Source organism: Cavia porcellus, unplaced genomic scaffold (assembly GCF_034190915.1).
Source record: "Cavia porcellus strain 051 isolate PalLab524CR breed Dunkin Hartley unplaced genomic scaffold, mCavPor4.1 scaffold_30, whole genome shotgun sequence".
NCBI classification, from domain to species: Eukaryota; Metazoa; Chordata; class Mammalia; order Rodentia; family Caviidae; genus Cavia; species Cavia porcellus.
Genome location: NW_026947513.1, coordinates 28,325,717 through 28,343,936, shown reverse-complemented (window position 1 = coordinate 28,343,936; position 18,220 = coordinate 28,325,717). Strand labels below are relative to the sequence as shown.

The 18,220-nt window shown below is 37.7% G+C and overlaps 1 protein-coding gene across 6 annotated transcripts in view; it reads right to left on the bottom strand.

Moving 5' to 3' along the window:
• The window catches only part of Dcun1d4 (defective in cullin neddylation 1 domain containing 4), a 76,909-nt gene that overhangs the window by 34,522 nt on the left and 24,167 nt on the right, over positions 1-18,220 (bottom strand). For all 6 annotated transcript variants that reach the window (XM_003471578.5, XM_063240539.1, XM_063240542.1 and 3 more), the window contains exons 3-5: positions 18,098-18,137; positions 10,795-10,909; positions 7,969-8,060 (exon numbers count right to left, since the gene is read on the bottom strand). In XM_003471578.5, coding sequence (XP_003471626.2) covers positions 7,969-8,060; positions 10,795-10,909; positions 18,098-18,137 — 247 coding nt within the window. The remainder of the gene's footprint in view (positions 1-7,968; positions 8,061-10,794; positions 10,910-18,097; positions 18,138-18,220) is intronic.

The following is an 18,220-nucleotide window of genomic DNA, read 5'->3' as shown; positions in this document are numbered from 1 at the left end:
ACCTGTGGAAGATTGACTTTAATCCATCTGCTGGAAGATAAAATGGGTATAACTTGAAGATATAGGCTTAGGCAAATACTTTTTTAGTAAAACCTCAATGGCACAATAAATAATATTGAACACCAACAATGGAATATCTAATTAAAATGGTTCTGCATAGCAAAGAAACCACCAACAGAGTCAAAAGACAATCTACAGAATGGAAAAAAACATTTTGCCAGCTATTCCTTGGACAGAGCAATATAGCTAGAATGCATAAAGAACTCAAAAAAATTAAGACTCCCCAAAAGAAAAAGCCCAACAAAAAAATAGGCAGCAGACGAATAGACACGTCCAAGAATTACAAATAGCCAATAAATACTATACAATGGTAACTTGGCTCATGCACACTTTTGTTTGCAAACGATATGGCTCACAAACAGAAGCATTTGGCAAAATTCTTTTTGTTTGCAAACTGCATCAGGTGACAAACGTAACTGCAGCCATCTTTCTCACACAAACATAAATGTGGCCATCTTTTTCAAAACTGCAGAACAAATTAAGTTTGTGAAAAAGTACCATTGTATATGGAAAAATGTTCAACATAGCTGGCATTAGAGAAATGCCAATTAAAACTACTTTGAGATACCATCTTATTCCAGAAAGAATGGCTATCATCAAAAAAATCTAATAACAAACACTGATGAGGATGTGGGGGAAAAGGAACTCTTCTATGCTATTGGTAGGAATATAAACTAATACACACACTATGGAAATCAGTGTGAAGATTCCTCAAAAACTAATGCAAATCCCATTTGACCCAGCTACCCCCTTTTATGTACCTTTCCAAATATAATAAAATTATATTACAGGGATACATGTATACCCACATAATAGCTACATCTTGGAAACAGCACACATATATACCCATTGACAAACGAATGGTTAAGTAAAATGTATTTATATACAATGGAGTAACACTCTAAACCTGCATTTGTAGGTAAATGGGTACATTTTGAGAATATGTTAAGTCAGACATACAGGCTTAAATATCATATGGCTTCTCTTACGAGAAACTCAAAGTATATATATGCAAGTGGAGATCAAAATGGGAGCTAGGTAAACAGGAGGAACTGGGGAGAGGTTCAGATGGGTCTCCTGAACCAAGTCTTGCTTCAAAAATATTTTTATATGGTAATTACTAGTTTCTCTGAGTCCACCGAAAAGAAAGTTTTGTGCTAGTAAGTTTGTTTCTGCTATGCAAGAGAATTGTTTTCACACTTTATAAATAATACATCAAGATGTATTAACTTTTGTTGTTCTCTTATTATTTTGCTACAAAATTTTATTTTCTAATAAAAAAATCATCCAAAAAACCTTTACTCTTATTTTGGCAATGTCAATAGATACAATAACTTTTAGGAACATACCAAAGAACTACGTGTTATTCTCTATAAAGTTAATTGGAAATTAACATGAATGTTTCTATTATAGAGAAAAATATTAAGTTTGGACATCATTCTGTAATTGTTGGCTCTACATTTGTAAAATTAAGTAATTATACAGGCATCAAAAATATTTTGGAAAAATGTCTTTATTAAATATATATTGTCTTGGTTACTTTTCTCACTGCTAAGACAAAATATCAGACATCCGCAAGTTGAAGGAGGAAACGTTTCTTTAGGCTCACAGTTTGTAGAGGTTTCAGTCCACAGTCAGCTGGTGTAGCGGAGGGGCATCACAGAGGTCAAACAGTCCACAGCAAGCAGGGAAGCAGCAAGCAACACACCTAGCTACAAGCCTGCCTTCCCTTTCTCCCTTTACAGTCTATTCTAAACCTACTGACTGGTGGCACCCACACCCCTGGGGGGGCTTCCATTATCCCCACTCTTAATCCACATTCAAACACTCTAATCAGCCCTCTTCCAAAGTCGCCATCAATGAGCACATGAGGCTTATACCTAGAAATCTAGGTATAAGCCGTAACATGTGTAGACCTTTTTCTTGTCATCATTCCCTAAACAATACAGCACAGCAACTATTCACAGCATGTACACTGCATTAGGAATTATACTCAGCAGACATGATTTAAAGTATATGGAAGGATATGCCATTTTATATTGTACATCTTGGTAGCCAGTGGTTATGGAACCAAAACCCAGAAGATACCAAGGGTCAGCCCCACCACTTCCACAGTCATCAAGCATCAGCTGCACTTCAAGTATTACCTTCCCAATACTACTTAATGTGACCTCACTGGTTCAGTTTTTATTATCACTCAGAACCCTGACCAAGTGAGTCCATCTTAAAGGCAATCCTATGCAAAACTCTTCAATGGCTCCCCTACCTACAGATAAAAGCTGGGAGTCTTTGGTATATCAAATAAGGCTATGATCTAGCGCTTCCCTTCTCTGTCTCCTTCATGTATTTCCACATGCAAACATCTCGGAAATCTCAGAAACAAATCAACAGCTATTGCTGAATGAATAAAGGTCCAGAAACACCCAGCGATCTTAGTTTTTCTCTGTACCACAGAAGGCAGACACCACACTGTACACTTTGTACCTCAGCCACCTTTCCTAGATTAACTTTTCAGTCTTTAAGACTAGATCCGGCCAGATAGTCATCCCAGCCACCTACCCCAGAGGCTGTATCAGGCAGTCTTGTGTGACACCACACCAACACTGGGAGTGGCTGTCTCACAGTTTAGCACACTGCACTCAAAAAGTGCTAGATCATCTGTCTTACCTTCATAGTTCCTTGAAAGAGCTTTATTACACTTTCTGCAACCTCAGCACACCATCAGGCATTGCTCAATAAAAATGCATGAAACCAAAATAGAGAAATCATTTTATAGTCATCCCTTAGCCCCTAGATTCACCAAGTCACTAAGGGTGACAAAATCTAACATCTTACCATGTGTCTCAGTTCCATTTAAAGACCATGTACCAGACATAACTTAGGGTGCACAATTTGACTCTTGCCCTCCAAGAAGGAAGATAAATCAGAGGAGTGTTTCAAAACAAAGTAATAGACTACAATGAAAGCAAAAGAGGTGGCTGTTCTCAACAGAGGATGAACAGGAAAATCATCTCTAGTGCTTCCCGGGAAGTCTCATGTTACTTCTCTACTTCAAATCTTTGGCTCTCCCTAAGGTCCAACTTCAGAGCCTTCCTCATAATCTGACCAAAGCAGATGCTTTTTCTCTAAGCCACATATTCTTTTTAATGACAAATGTTCTATTTTGTTGCAAAAAAAGTCTTGTTCCATACATTCGACTCTGTTCAAACTTTTTATGAATTTTCTTTTTCTCCCCTTTTTATATTTCTCCTAAACACATCTAATTTTCTTGTCGTGATCATCAAAAAAAATAGAAGTTTACTTAATTATGGAGAATTGTAGAAATTAAAATCTGAAAATGACCCAAAATTTTATTTGAAAGAGAAAAACTATTAAAAAGCAAGGTTTTCACTAATGCTCGTGTCCCCTGAGGCAAACACTTATTAGTTTCTTAAAATGCCCTTCCCAAATAAACCACCTATAAAAGCGTATATATAAAGAATACACTTTTACTTAATTCTTCTATTATTTGTCCCAGCAATTCCCTCTGGCTTTCCAGGTTTACATAATTTAATCATTTCATCTTCAATGAATGACCATTTTGGCCTATTCCTTTCCAAAATTTACATCCTTTGCTTCTTTCTCAAATGGCACTGGGTAGGAATTTTTAAAGACAGTTGGCAAGTAAGACCAGTTTGACTCTCATGGAATCATTTAGCTTACCTGACACTGTCAGCTCTGGGTTTAACAGAACACACATCCCCACGTGCATGACCCTATACATAGTACCCGTACTATGCATTAACACGTCTGCATTCCTTTATATGGAAAGATACCAAAGAGAAAGATACACAAATAGTGAAAAAAAGCAAAACCAATGCCACTTCTGCCTTCCCTTACCAACAAGGCATGTATCCTCAAGACTTTTTTGCTATATGTTTGTGTCTGAGCAAATACATAATGAAGGGCACTTTTAAAATTTGTTTCTTTGTTGGGAGTGGTGGCACATGGCTTAATCTCAGCACTGAGGAGCCTGAGGCAGGAGGATCATTGCAAGTTTGAAACCAGCCTGGGCTACAAAAGTGTGTTCAGGGGCTGGAGATTTAGCTCAGCGGCATAAGCACCTGCCTTGCAAGCAGGCAGTCGTGAGTTCGATCCCCAGTACCGATAAAAATGAAAAAGACAAAAAAAAAAAAACAAAACAAAACAAAAGTGTGTTCAAGGCCAGCCTGAACTGTATGGTGAGGCTCTGTCTCAAAAAAGGCCGAATAAATAAATAAATAAAAATTTGTTTATCTTCTATACACATGGGCTCATATTGTGCCTGTAATTTTAGGCCTTGTTTTTGTCATGGTATCAGATACTCTTCCTGTGACAATACCTACATCTGTACTATTCTTGTTAGCTAATACTTTTTGTATTATTCTATTACATGTGCATGTCTATCTATGGTACTTGAGTTTTTCCCACTATTTCAGTAGTGTAAAATGCTTAATCTTGGCAACTAAAGATTACTCTCTTAAGGAGAAACCCAACTATTCCCAATTTCCTAACAGGTTTTGATTTTTGGAATATATTGGGGGCAGGGAGTTGCTAATTGACCCACAGGTGTGAGGTCCTGAGTTCAATTCTTGGCACCAAAATTAAAATTAAATAAATAAAATAAGCAGTAGATGACAAGATACTGGAGGTTCATTTGGAAAGCACCTCTTCCAGGTCCCCACTCTCATTTTCATAGACCCAAAGATAATTCTGCTAAAGAAAGTAACCCAAAATAAAGACTAACAAATGACAGCTAGGGCTTACAGAACTAATATGCCCTCTCAATAGGCTCTATGCACCATGAGCTTCAGCGTGATTTCTGTAAAATAAATGGGCATCTGTGTACTTGATTTAATTTATTCTTACAAAATAGGAAGTAAGTTGATAAATGCATGTAAAACTGTTTCGTTTACTCCAATGAAAAGAAATGAGTTCCAGTTTCCAATGGATGTCAATATGGCACACTCTGCCCGCTCCCACACAATCCATCTTAACTAGGACAGAAGGGCAGTGAGGAAGTAAAAAGGGGAGGAAACCTACAACCAGAGAGGAGGAGGAGGCCAGGCGGAGGGGCTTGTATCAAACTTCTGGAAATCAGTAACTGAGTGGAAAGGATTTTGTAAGAAACAAGAAGGTACATCCTAGAATGTCCAACACAGGATTGGGATTGGACAGAGGCTGGGAGGAGCTTGGCTCATGGTGGGACACCAGAGAAAGCAGAGGACAGTGTGAGAAGCAGAACTGAGAACTCTAGGAATCACTAAAGGTCTGACCAGGTGCAACCGCATTCACTCCACACTCCTACCGCTGCCTTGCCCATTTTGCTCGAGCAGTGAGCCAGCGCTTACCCTCAACTCAAACCAGCTGGCTTGCTTCTAAGGCAAAGGACGCGGCCATGGCGCTCGGGCCTTCCTTATGTGGCCTCCCAGCCTACATCCACCGATGCACTACCCCGCAGCATACCCTGTCAGCCATCCTGGTTCTTCTCTGCTGACTCAAATACTGGCCTACACTTAACTCAAGAAGTGGTGTATGCAAAATGAAAGCACGTGCTAACTGGGGCTTTTGGTTATCCCAATTTAAAGTCTTGTTCCGTACTGATAAGGTACACAAAAGCAGCAAAAAAATGCAAAGGGTAAAAAGAGGTAAAGAAGGATAAACACCAACGTCTTAGATCAACTACAAACCAGCAAACACCTCCAAAGAAACTGAAATGATGGGCTTAATTTTTATTCTAAAATGTGACTTTTCTGCAGCAAAAAACAAACATATACAACAGCAAACAGAAAGGAAAATTCTACCCTGCTCTTTAAAAAAAAAAAGAGAGATGTTGCTGGGGATTTAGCTCAGCAGCATAAGCGCCTGCCTTGAAAGTGTGTGGTCATGAGTTTGATCCTCAGTACCGATAAAAAAAAAAAAAAAGATATTTACATTTGTTTATGAATGAAGATATATACTCTGGTGGGGTTTTGTTTAAAATTTCCTTTTTAAAGCTGGGGATATAGCTCAGTGGCACAAGTGCCTGCCTGGCAAGCACAGGTTGTAAGATTGATCCCCAGTATCAAAAAATAAATAAAATAAAATAAAATTTTCTTGTTATAATACATTTTCTTAAAATAAATGTTAATATAGGAAAGCAAAAGATCTTCATATCAAAGTAGCAGGAATATGGATTCATACTTCATTCAAAGTCTATTTCCTGAATCCTTAATGAAGTGTCAACCAATTTTACTTGGATTATAAAATAGCCTCAAAAGATTTGTATTCTAATAAAGTAAACATGAAAACAGATAAATTCTATTAGCATATAAGTCTATACTAGTGACAACATCCTCTGAACAAAATCCAGCTTCTAATTCTCTAACGAGAATTAGAAAAATACTGACGTTCCCTCACAAAAATCCAAAGTCCAAAGAAACACTAAATGCATCAAGATTTATGTTTTTTCAAATCTGCCAAAAAAGAAAGATGTTCTTCTCTCAGTTTAAATCGGAAAATCTCCAAAAACACTCTGGCTGCCCTAGACCAACCTCCTCTGTGCAAGACTCTTACCAGAAAAAAGGTAGAGTAAGAATGAGGGGAAATGACCAGAGATCAGGCCAGAGGGGTAAATGAGCACCTTGATACTGAGTAAGAAGGAACCAAAACAAGTTATAAACAAAGTCATAAAGGAGTACAAAGAAGGCTACCAAGGCTATTAAGGGGCTTAAGATATGCAATCATAAGTACAGTCATACTTTAATACAGAATTAAATGGTTAGCATTCAATATAGGTTTTTCACTAATCAATAGAGCAGAACTAAAGAGAATGGTTATCAGATGAAAACACGGAGAAAAGCAACCCCGGAAAGGGAAAGTGAGTTCTCTTTTGTATCACATGTAGCAGGAATTTTTAAGCAAGGATAGGGGAGCAGATATCATTAAGGTGACATGTATAATCTGTGAAGTCATTTATTTCTCCCAATGACAAATAAGTAAGTGACACATGGAACCTGATCTAGAATACAGACTGATGACAGAAAAAGAAACCTGACCTAAAAGTTGCTGAAACAGTCAAACTGGTAGGCTATGGAAGGGCCTGAAATAAAGGGAAGAAGGGCAAAGAGCCAACAGTTCAAGTTTTATCTGAAAACTTTTCTTTTTCTTTTGCTTATACCATATACACTCACAAACAACCCCTAGACTGCAATACTGTCTTATCCAATCAATTATAAGTTGCAAAAATAAACCTGAATTTAGGACATTTTAAGTGACAACACTTCATGCCAAATGATCTTTCAAAGCAGACACTTGATATAAAGAAATTCCACTGCACTACACAAGAGTTCCAAACAGCAAAGCTTATTTTAACTTCAGTACTTAAACCAAATAATTACCCATTATCAGCAACCTAAATAGGTTTCCTAGCAATCCACAGCCTTTCTCCCAAGTATTTCATCTTTTCAGTTCCCCTCTAATGTTCTGAATTCTTTGGCTTAGCTGCTAGTTATAAATAGAACATCCGTTTCAACTCTGCCCCTCCCTTACTGCTCTTCTCTCCAACAGAGGTATAAGCACACACATACAACACGTACACACATGCAATGAATTCGAAAGCATACAATTTAAAATTCTTTCGCCACCACAAAGGCTGCATGGATGGACTGACATTGATTTTTGGTGCTGGGAATTGAACCCACAGTATTTGCACAAGCTACATTCCTAGCCTTTTGTAATTTTGTATTTTAAGACAGAGTCTCACTAAATTGCCTGGGCTGGGCTTGAAATTATGGTCCTCCAGTCAGCCTCCCCAAATCCAGGGACTATAAGCATACATCACCATGCCCAGTTCAAGGTACCTCCTATTCTCACCAGGATCAGTCTTATACGCTACGAATGATTACCTACCTGCATATTCATAGAACCACTCTAAGCACCGCTTACTTGAGAAGGCCTCTTCTTCCGTCTTAATTCTAGTTGAATCATATTTTCGATACATGCTAAAGATTGAAAAAGCAGTTTTAAGTTATTGAAGAATACTGAGCTCTTTAACGTAACAGGTAATTTTTACTCCTTTACTTAAGCAGCCATCTATCTGTTTAATTAGTATTTTAAGTATTTTATTTTCTGCATTTACAACTTCAAGGTTTTATAACTAGTATTAGAATAATCATACCTTCATTTAAGAATTAAATAGTAAGTACTTAATACAGGTTTTTTGCGGATTTTAAAAAAACATGAGGAATTAAATAGAAGTTATTCGGTATATTCTCTTCTACCTCGCCAGCCAGAATTAAACACAGAACAACAGTGGAAACGTCTCAGGTGTTTTCTTCAATTTATGATTCTGAAAACAACTTGTGTCACTCCATTAAGTTACTGTCAGGCAAAGCATTGCCTAAAGAACCACCTGTCAATCATAGGCAACACAGAGATGATTAAGCAAATAAAAAGAAACAAAACCACATCCACGCTTTCTAGAAAAAACTGCAGGTGTAAGGCAGACAAGACAGTCTCTTGGAGTCTCCCTGACTGCTGTAATCCTCCAAGCCTCAGGACAAAGTAGGGAACCCTGGCCGCTGCTGTCCCCACTTCACTCCAGCACCATGGAGGAACCAGCCTAAGTTGGAGAATCTCACGCACAGCCTCCTCCTGCAACTCGGTAGGAATCCCTGAGCTCATAACCAGGCTAAGGATGAAGAGCTTCCCTACGTGGAGAGGGGAGAAGCAGCAGTAGCTTTAAACGATGGTTCAAATTATGAGTATACACATTTTAATACATTATTCATATATGTTAGTTTTGTCCATATTTGTTATTTACGTAATGTATATTAAAATATCACACACTGCATAATTTTTTCTTAGTAACATTTATTCATGCCCTAGATAATCACTAGATTATATATACACCTGATTATACAGAGTGTGGGTTTTATCACCAAAAAAAAAAAAAAGAACATGGTTATAGGGTATTATTACTGAAACTGCAAATCACAAAGCCATCTTTCTTTTACAGGTGGCAGGCATACTACCTGGAAATAAAAATAGGTACTAGCCAAACAGTGCCACACTTTAATACTGGGTCTAGATATTCCTATCTTAGTTCAAAGCCTATAATTAATCAATAACCTGGAGGCCTTTGTATGACACTATAGTATTTTTAATACATGTTTCACTGAAAAATGTTCTACATCAAAATGCACCAAAACCATACCATGAATACCACTGAGAAAAATAAAAGACACACAATATTGATACATGCTATTACATGGGTGAGCCTCAAAGACAGTATGCTAAATGAAAGTAGCAATAGATCACTTACATATAAAATGTTCATGAAAGGAAATCTGTAGGGATAAAGTGTGGATTCGCCATTGCCTGGTGCTGTGATTGGAAACCAAGAGTAACTATGACTGGGCGTCAGGCATGTGACTGGGCTGATGGAAATGTTCTAAAACTGGTTTGGAGTGATGGTTTGCAAGACTTGGTTAACTTAAAAAAAAACAAAACACTGAACTGTATACTTTCAAAGTATCAACTTTATGGTATGAAATAAAGTTGCTTTACAAAAAGAGAGCAAGTCCAAGAATAAAATTCAGAAACTACAATTCGGCTGCCAGTTTTTAATTCAGTTTTATACAATAAACTATATTAGACTGTAGTAAAAAAAAAAAAAGTGCTATTATATATAGGAACAAAATGCCATGTCATTTTAGAATTTATAATTCCCTGATAACAGCATCCACACCAAAAAGATCAAAGAACATGGCTTTGTAAAACTTAAAACCACAGGCCCACAGGCAATCATCTTCAAAATAGCTTGTGATATCAATGGTGGCATTATTTTCGCATTTTCAGAGTTTCTATCTCTAGCCCTCCAACTGAGCTGTAGTGATGAAATATCACAGCAAGAGAGAAACAAAAAGTTTTCACCTAAATCTCTTCAATTTATGGATGTGCAAATTCCAGCCCTTTAGCAAACTGACCTGCAGAGCCAGAATGGAGAAAAAATCAAAAGGCCAAAAAGATTAGATTTCCCTTGTTTAAAAAAAGAAAAAAAAAACTCATCTTGGTAGCATGTGCCTATAGTCCCACCTACTTAGGAGATTAAAGCAGCAGAGACCCTTTAAATCCAGAATACACCAGACTCCATTTCAAAAAAGGAAGGAAAACGGAGAAGGAGGTGAAACAAAGATGCTTGAAATACACACAGTCCTTTGGAGTTACCAAAACTAACAGATCAACTATCTGAAAGGAAAGCAGTTTAACAGTTTGTTTCTGTAGCTTTTATCAAGTTCTTACCCATCTGAGAATAAACCTCAGCATGGCTAGTGTTCCAAGGAGGTGGAACACCTAAGTACAGGGCAGCGCTCCAGCCCTGTGGCAATGACAAACAGTGAACAAGGGCCCCAGAAAGAACAGACATCAACTCCGTGGTCCTCGACAGGCACTGACTCAAGCTTTCAAAGAAAAATTAACACTACCCTAGTTTTGGTGGATGAGTAGGTTACATAAGTCTGATTTTTAAGAACTCAAATGACCTATTTTGTTTTCATGTTTTATAAATCCAGCCATAAAATAAGCACTATTAAATAATTACAGTTTGAAAGATCATCTAGCAGAACCAAAGTAACGTTCTAGTTGCATACTAAGATGACTCAAATTACATTGAGTGGACATATGTATCTTCAACATGCATATCATTGATGTGGATATACAGTTTCTGTACTGTACCTGTCATGTCTACTCTTCTTGGCGGATAAGTCATCTCCAGAGGCAGGTCTTCTCTTTTTCCTTGGGGGCATCACTTTACTAAAGCAGTCCGAAGAACTGCAAGACCGTAAGCTTCCTACAGGACAAATTCAGAGAGCACAAAATTAAAGCATGCCACATGGCAACCCTCTCAGGCAGGATTACTGCTGAATTATAAACATCTGTGCCTTGTACTACAAAGGGCTTACAAGTTATCAGAAAATGGTATAAGGAGAGAAAACAGTTTTTAGTTCCTCTTTGAAAAAAAAATTAGTCAAGAAATGAACCTAACAATGACATACTTAAGTAAACTCTCCTCACTACCCTAAATCATACCAGAAACAGAAATGAGAAAAATTTCAATTTAGCCTCCCAAATCTAACAGAAATCACCTGACCTTTCTCCTCTTACATGAGTGTTTCTTCTGAATAACTGTCCTACTACCATATTCATACACTTTACTAGGCAAGTCCAGCTCGATCAGTAACCTTGACTCTGAAATGCATACAAATTCGAGTCTTAACACAAGCTTCAAGAGATACCTAATTAGAACAAAAAACGAAAAAGCAGGCTGTGAATTTCTTGGGTGTAGAGTCTGACATGAATGTGAACAAGTTTTCCCCAAACACTTTTATTGTTTCTGCCCTAGAAGAACTCCGTTCTTTCAGTCAAGGCTTATAGTCAGGAAGTGAAACTTTCATTTGGTAAAAGGTGTTAAAATTTAAGAAAAGACAGTAAAGACAACTTTGAACACTTACTGAAAACTTACTGTGAGCCAGGCCCTGTTCTTACCACTTGGGTGTTATTAACTAAGCTAAGCTCACAACAAACCTATGAGGAAAAACGTCACTGTTGCCCAAGATGGGCAAGAAAATGAAGCAAAAAGTTAGTTAAGTGGCAAAACTGGGATTCAAACTCAAGCACTCTTGCTTCAGACTATCTTAAACCATTATAAATCATAAGATATTTAAATACCTTACTTTGGCACAAGTGCTGTCACCACTGCCATTTGGTTCCCACAATAATCCTGAATGATAGGTAGGGTGAAAATAATTATCTCTTTAACAGATGAGGAAAATCAAGGATCAGGCATTCAGGTGACTTTCCAAGGCCATGTATCTTCCCACTTAGCCCTTGGCAGACAGTCCTGGACTCACAGTGAACAGTGTGGACAGAACAGCCTGTGGAGGTGCTAGGGTTTGGGCACCCACACCCAATGAGAGAGCTCCAGCTCTTCAGTAACTGTGGTCGAGGCAACCACTAACTTCTTCTGGCTTTCTTGTTCATCATTTGGAGAATGGGAATGGTGATATCTACCTACCTATCTATCTATCTTTCTATCAGCATTTTCAGAAAGAAAAATAGCTATTCATTCAATAAATGCTTGGTGCTAACCACTGGGTGGTACTTGCAGCCCAGCAGCAATGCCAACTTTCAGCCTATCTACTGCCACTCTTGTGAGGTCATGAAAGCACACTCAGAAGCAGAGAACTGAGGAGGAATCCCTGAGGCTGTGGATAAAAGAGGCAGGAAAAGACAAGGACAACCTTGCAGAGAAAAATCAAGTTGTTGTCTCAGTTCCCAGGAGGATGCAGTCTACCAACGTAAGTCCATGGAGTAAGGAAGGCACTCAGTGCATGTAGCTAACAGTATGGATGGATAAAGGATGGACAGACACAGTGAATGTAAACAGCTCTGTCAAGACAGTACCTCCTAAGGCAAGGAAAAAGCTGTCAATTGCTGAAGTTGCAACCCTGCTAAGAACAAGGATCAGGCCTGAAACCTGAATCCCAGGTTCTATTTAGACTTCTGCTGTCATGTCAAGTTCCTAGGGTATATGCTTCAGGAGGTATCCCTTCTGATAGGCCTTGAAGTGGCTGCCCAAATGCGGCTCCTGCCCTGGGCCTACAGTGGAAAACACCTATGCTCACACAGGCTGCCTGCTCCTTAGCCCAGGTGCAAGCAGTCTGAAACAGATGATGCCCAGCCGTATTTCCTGGGACCCAACTAGACCTGCCCTTCTGAGGTGAGAAAGTAAGAGAGCCCATTAGAGACACACAAAGCATCCTTTTGTCTCTCTCTACAAAAGCAGTGAGCTGGGCATAGTTGGTACAATTCTACAATCTAGCACTTGGGAGGTCAAGTTTGAGGCCAGCCTGGGTTAGATAGTGAGTTTGAGATCAGCCCAAACTACATAAATAAGATCCTGTTTCAAACAACCTCCCCTAGGGCAGTGAAAATTGGAGGGTCAGAGAGCTGTCCCCCAGCTCTCTGGGTGAGTACGGGATGCCCCTCTCATCTTCCCTATAAAATAGTACCTTATTTACAAACAAAACTAAAATATAATAAAAGATCCAAAGAACTGGAGTGACCTAAGCTTTTGCAAGCTGCCAACATACAGGAAAAGGATTTGTCCTTGTCAATGAATGCCTCAGAGGGGCTCGCTGAATGAAGTCTGTCCCGCCTGGCTGTGAAACCTGCAACACTGTCTGGAAATGAAGACCACGCGTGGAGTGTGCTTCTCCCTCCCTGGATGTGCAGGTGTGAAGGAAGGACGTTTTCTTCCATGAGCAGTCATGGTTTAGTTCTGAGCATCTGGCCTGGCAGTAACCTGTCCCCATCTCCAAGTATTTGCAGAACAACAGAAAATGCACTTATCTCCTCAGTCCATAGGAAATGAACACAAATAATGTCTTCTCCAATAAAACTTAATACTGGCTTCTCTGCCATCTGCTTCTTCATAAACACTGGTTTAATGTCTGGTTTTCTCTGAAGCCTACTTATCAAGCATAGGGTACTTTTGGTGAACCACCAAACAGTAAGCGAACATTTTTTTCCTTAATGCTTTGTGTTTAAAGTCTCACAAATCATTTTTCTTGCATCTGTGTAAAACTTAACTCATTTATTTGTAACACCCCAAATTTGGCTACTTATTTTTTCACTTTGACAAAACTTCTATCTCAGACTAGCTGAGACACAATTCTCTTTTAAAGTAAGTGACTGTTTCAGGATCAGTTTTCACCAACATTCCAAGTGTACTCAGCCTCCCTGATGTCCCCCCCAGGTCAGCACTCACAGGCTCACAGCCACCACCTCACAGTAAGGATGGGACACTCAATCTCAGGGAAGCAAGTGTCCATGGCTCATGAAGCTCAGCTTTTCCAAACAGAATCACTCTGCGACCCAAGATGACAGGAAAAGTTTCACTACTAAAAAAGCTACATTTTAAAGTGACAGAAAAGACATTTACTTAATGTAATAACGTGTCAAGATCAACTAAATCAATAAAACACCCAAGCTATTTGTTCTAAACTGCTCCTCTTCCCTCACTTGTTGATCCTAACTGAGCAAGAACAACCAAGATTTTTTAAGGGCACATGCAAAGGTTTACCTTGGTTTTCACGGTAGAAGCTTAACATAGTATCTTATTACAGTAAAAAGGTATTTACATTATTGAGCCATTCAGTAGACTTGCAATACTTATATAAATGCATTCCTAAAACACGCATAAATCAAATTCTGCTTAAATACAAAGTACATTTCTAGAACTTGAAATACCTATGACTAGATAATGTATCATTATTTCTGACTTTTTATCCCATCTGTCAGAAAAATGAACTCTTGACCGTAGGTTTCCTGCCAGGTAGAATTTTTTAAAAACATAAATATGAGAAGTGTCTGTCTGCTTCTTTTTTAAAAAAAAAAATCCTGGCAGTTTTCTAATAAAAATTATGAAATCTAAATAAATATTCTACAAACTTATATTTAGTTGTATCATTAAATTTAGACTCTGCTTACTCACATTTCTATCAATCTATTTCAATTACAGAAACAAGATACTACCTCAAAACATTTTTAAAATACCCTGTATCTTTAAACTATAAAAAATAGGACAAAAATAATATAAGCAATAATGTAGTTCAGAGAATGAGCTACAAAATGTGATAGTATAGGTAAAGGCAAAGTATTCAGCCTGATGTTTTGATAAACTAAAAATGATTACAAAGCATTTCGTTTTTCAGTACTGGGATTGAGATGGGCAGCCTTCTACAGTGGTGGAAACGGTTTACAACTGAGCTATGTCCTTACACAAAACCACTTCTGAGCCATTGATCTTCACAAATTGGACAGGTTTCAAGCATTTCTACACGGAATGCAGAGTGAATCAATCCACCCCTCACCAGAAGTTCTTTCTTAATCAGGTGATGGATATTTAGAAGAACAATAAGAGGTACAGTTTTTACTATTTAAGAGAACAGCTTTTTTAAAATTGATCATATTTTCAAATAAACCAGATAGTAAACAAATAATAGTCTTCCAACATTAAGCAACTGTAAAGACTACCAAACCTTTTTAAAAGGTTTATCCTAGTACTTAAAAAATATCATGCTTAAAGGGTAATTTGAGTTCACCTAAATCAGACCAAAGGCCCTTGACTGTCCATCCCCAGTTTGCTGCTCTGATAACAATCTAACTAAAGATTTTACTCCGTGGTGCGGGAGGGTTATGAGATAGTCTAAGGCAGGTTCTTGCTAAGTACTCCAGGCTAAGCTTGAATTGATGTGATCCTCCTGTCTCAGCTTCCCCAGTGCTGAGATTACAGACATGTGCTACCAAGTCCAGCTCCAAATGTGTTATTTGTTTTATGTTTGCTTGTTTGTGACAGGGTCTTGCTATGTAGTGCAAGCTGTCCTTGAACTTGGTGATCCTCTTGTTTAGCTCCTCAGTGCTGGAATTACAGCCATAGCCACCTGCGTTACTCTTAAATGATGTCTAGGTATGTGCCCCACTTCCCGTGTATTTATAAAATGCATGTTTCAATATAAAAATTTTCCTAATTTTTCATTTCAGCCAGCTTATTGTATAGCTTTTTTTCACTTGATAACATTTTACATGGTTCATTCTGACGCTTTAGTATTTTTATATACCTAGTTCAACTCACTCCTCCCTGAACAATGTCACAAAGACTTAATAATTTAAGTTGATAAAGAGACTACATTTAAGACATCTTGCCATTACCTAATGTCTTGTTTCATTTTCTTGAACAGATCATTCACTGAAATGCTTGAATGAAAACTATTACCTAATTGCACAAATTTTTATCTTTTTAAAGAATTATCTTTTTATCTTTTTAAAATTTATCTAAGACAAAAGAAATCTTTTCTTTCCCTCTAAATAATACTGACTTCTGATACCTATTACCTTCCTTAACACTTTTGTTTCTGTTGTTGTTGTGCCCTGACATTTATAATACATTCCCTCTACTTGGGCTACTCCTATAAACTGAACTATTAATCTCATGCACCTCTTCCTTGAAGAGTACTAAAGCAGTGCGAAGAGAAGACAGGGCAGGGAGGCATCCAGCCTGCTTTGACTGGGTTTGGCTCTTCTACATGCATTAGTTCTGCAGTTAATGCTACTCAAACTCCTGCTGGGCCAAGACAGCAAGAGAAGCAGCAGCTCAGTGACTAAACTTGCTCAGATATCCAAATAGTGTAAGTTTTACACTGTTTAATTTTTAAAATATACTCTTCTGGTTATGGGAGTCACAAGTGATGCTATTAGAGTTGAAATGTTAATGAAGTAGAGTACTTTAAACAAAAACTAACACTAAGTGACACTGGCTGAACACTTATCTTACGAGACTGTACGACTGTGTCACAGACCAAACATGTCAGCAGGCATAGCTACTATACCCCAAAGCTAAATAATAGGCCTAATATACTAAACAGGCCTACAGCCAAATGCACTGTTTTCTTTCATATTCTTTACAATTTACAGTTATTAAAAATAACCTTTCAGGTAAAATATCTAAGTGTGAAATTTACTACAAAACAATTACTCATTCAAATCAAAACCTCAGAATTAACTACATAATCTACAGCATTCAGAATTGAGAGGACTATTTCAGTTTAAAGAAAGATAACCTAAGATATCACAAAAAAATTGAGTGTGAAAAATTAAAATTTTTTTACTTTAAAATATCCTCACAGCCCACCAACATACTTCAGAATGAAGAAATCAATGCTAAGTTAAAAAAACAAGTACGTAACAAACATACCCGTGCATAAAAATGTTTGAAACTGTAAACACTAAACAGTATGCTGGGAGAAAGTGAAACACGAAGAAGGCCCACAACTTCTCACTCCATTAGTTTTATGCTATTCAAAATTCTCCAGCAAGCACTGCTATAGCCAGAATGTTTGTACTGCTCTAAAATTCTTACGATGAAATCTAATCCCCTAGTGTTTTGGTGTAAAGAGAAGTGTACAGATAGAGAAGTTGGAGCCTTCATGACCATAGTTAGTGCCCTTATAGAGTTGCCTCTTTCTCCCACTATGAGAGAATACAGCAAAAAGATGTTATCAAAGAGGAATAAACCCTAACCAGACAAAATCTGCTAATACCTTAATCTTGGGCTTCCTAGCCCCAAGAACTGTGAGACATAAATTTCTGCTGTTCATAAATTACTCAAAGTACTTTTTCTAACAGTAGCCTAAGTAGACTAAGACACATGGATTCATACACTACTGCAGTAACTTTCAAACTTTTAACATTTTTTGCTAGAACCTTAATAACTTATAGATCAAACAGTTTCTGAATTTCATAATTACTAACATTTTAGAGATGTGGTACTCCAAGTGGGTTCCCCAAACCAGCTGCATCATTACTCAGGTGCTTCTTACAAAGGCCTTGATGCCTGCCCCAAATCTAGAAATTCAGAAACTCTAGGATTGGATCCCAGCAATCTGTTTTAAACAAGCCCTCTCACAAAGACTGTAAGGCTAAAGAACCATAAGGCTACAGAATAATTTATAATAATCAAGTTTCAATTTTCTTACTTATAAATCCTCACGACCTATATAAAACACATGCATGCATGCATGCACACACGTGTGCATAGACAATACTACTTATCAAATAGCTTTTCAGCCCAATTTAACAAACACTTATAGAAATACCTTTCAACTTCAATGTGTAAAGCACTTTTTTGGCATAACCTAAAAATACTCCAGTAAAAAAAAAAAATGGGAAGATCTTAAAACCATCAGAGAATTCCTAGCCCCTTCAAAGGAATCAAAGTGCTTTGCTATAACCAGAATCCCCAGAACAACTTCCTACTCCTGGGAAGTAACTGGAACATGGCTGTCTTCACTACCCTCTGAAAGACACCCTCAACCAAGTAACATCCCCTTAATGGAGTACAAAGCATGTGTGGCTAGTAGATCTCATAATTTTGTATTACATTTACTTAAAATTGCAGAGTATTAGCATTTATAGATACCTGTTTGGTGATCGTCTTGGCCAACGTCTTCTGTTAGATTCTGTAAGAAATATCTTTATTATTATCAAGAATCACACACTAGCCAATCAAGTTAAAATTATTTTCAAAATCAATTGATATTCA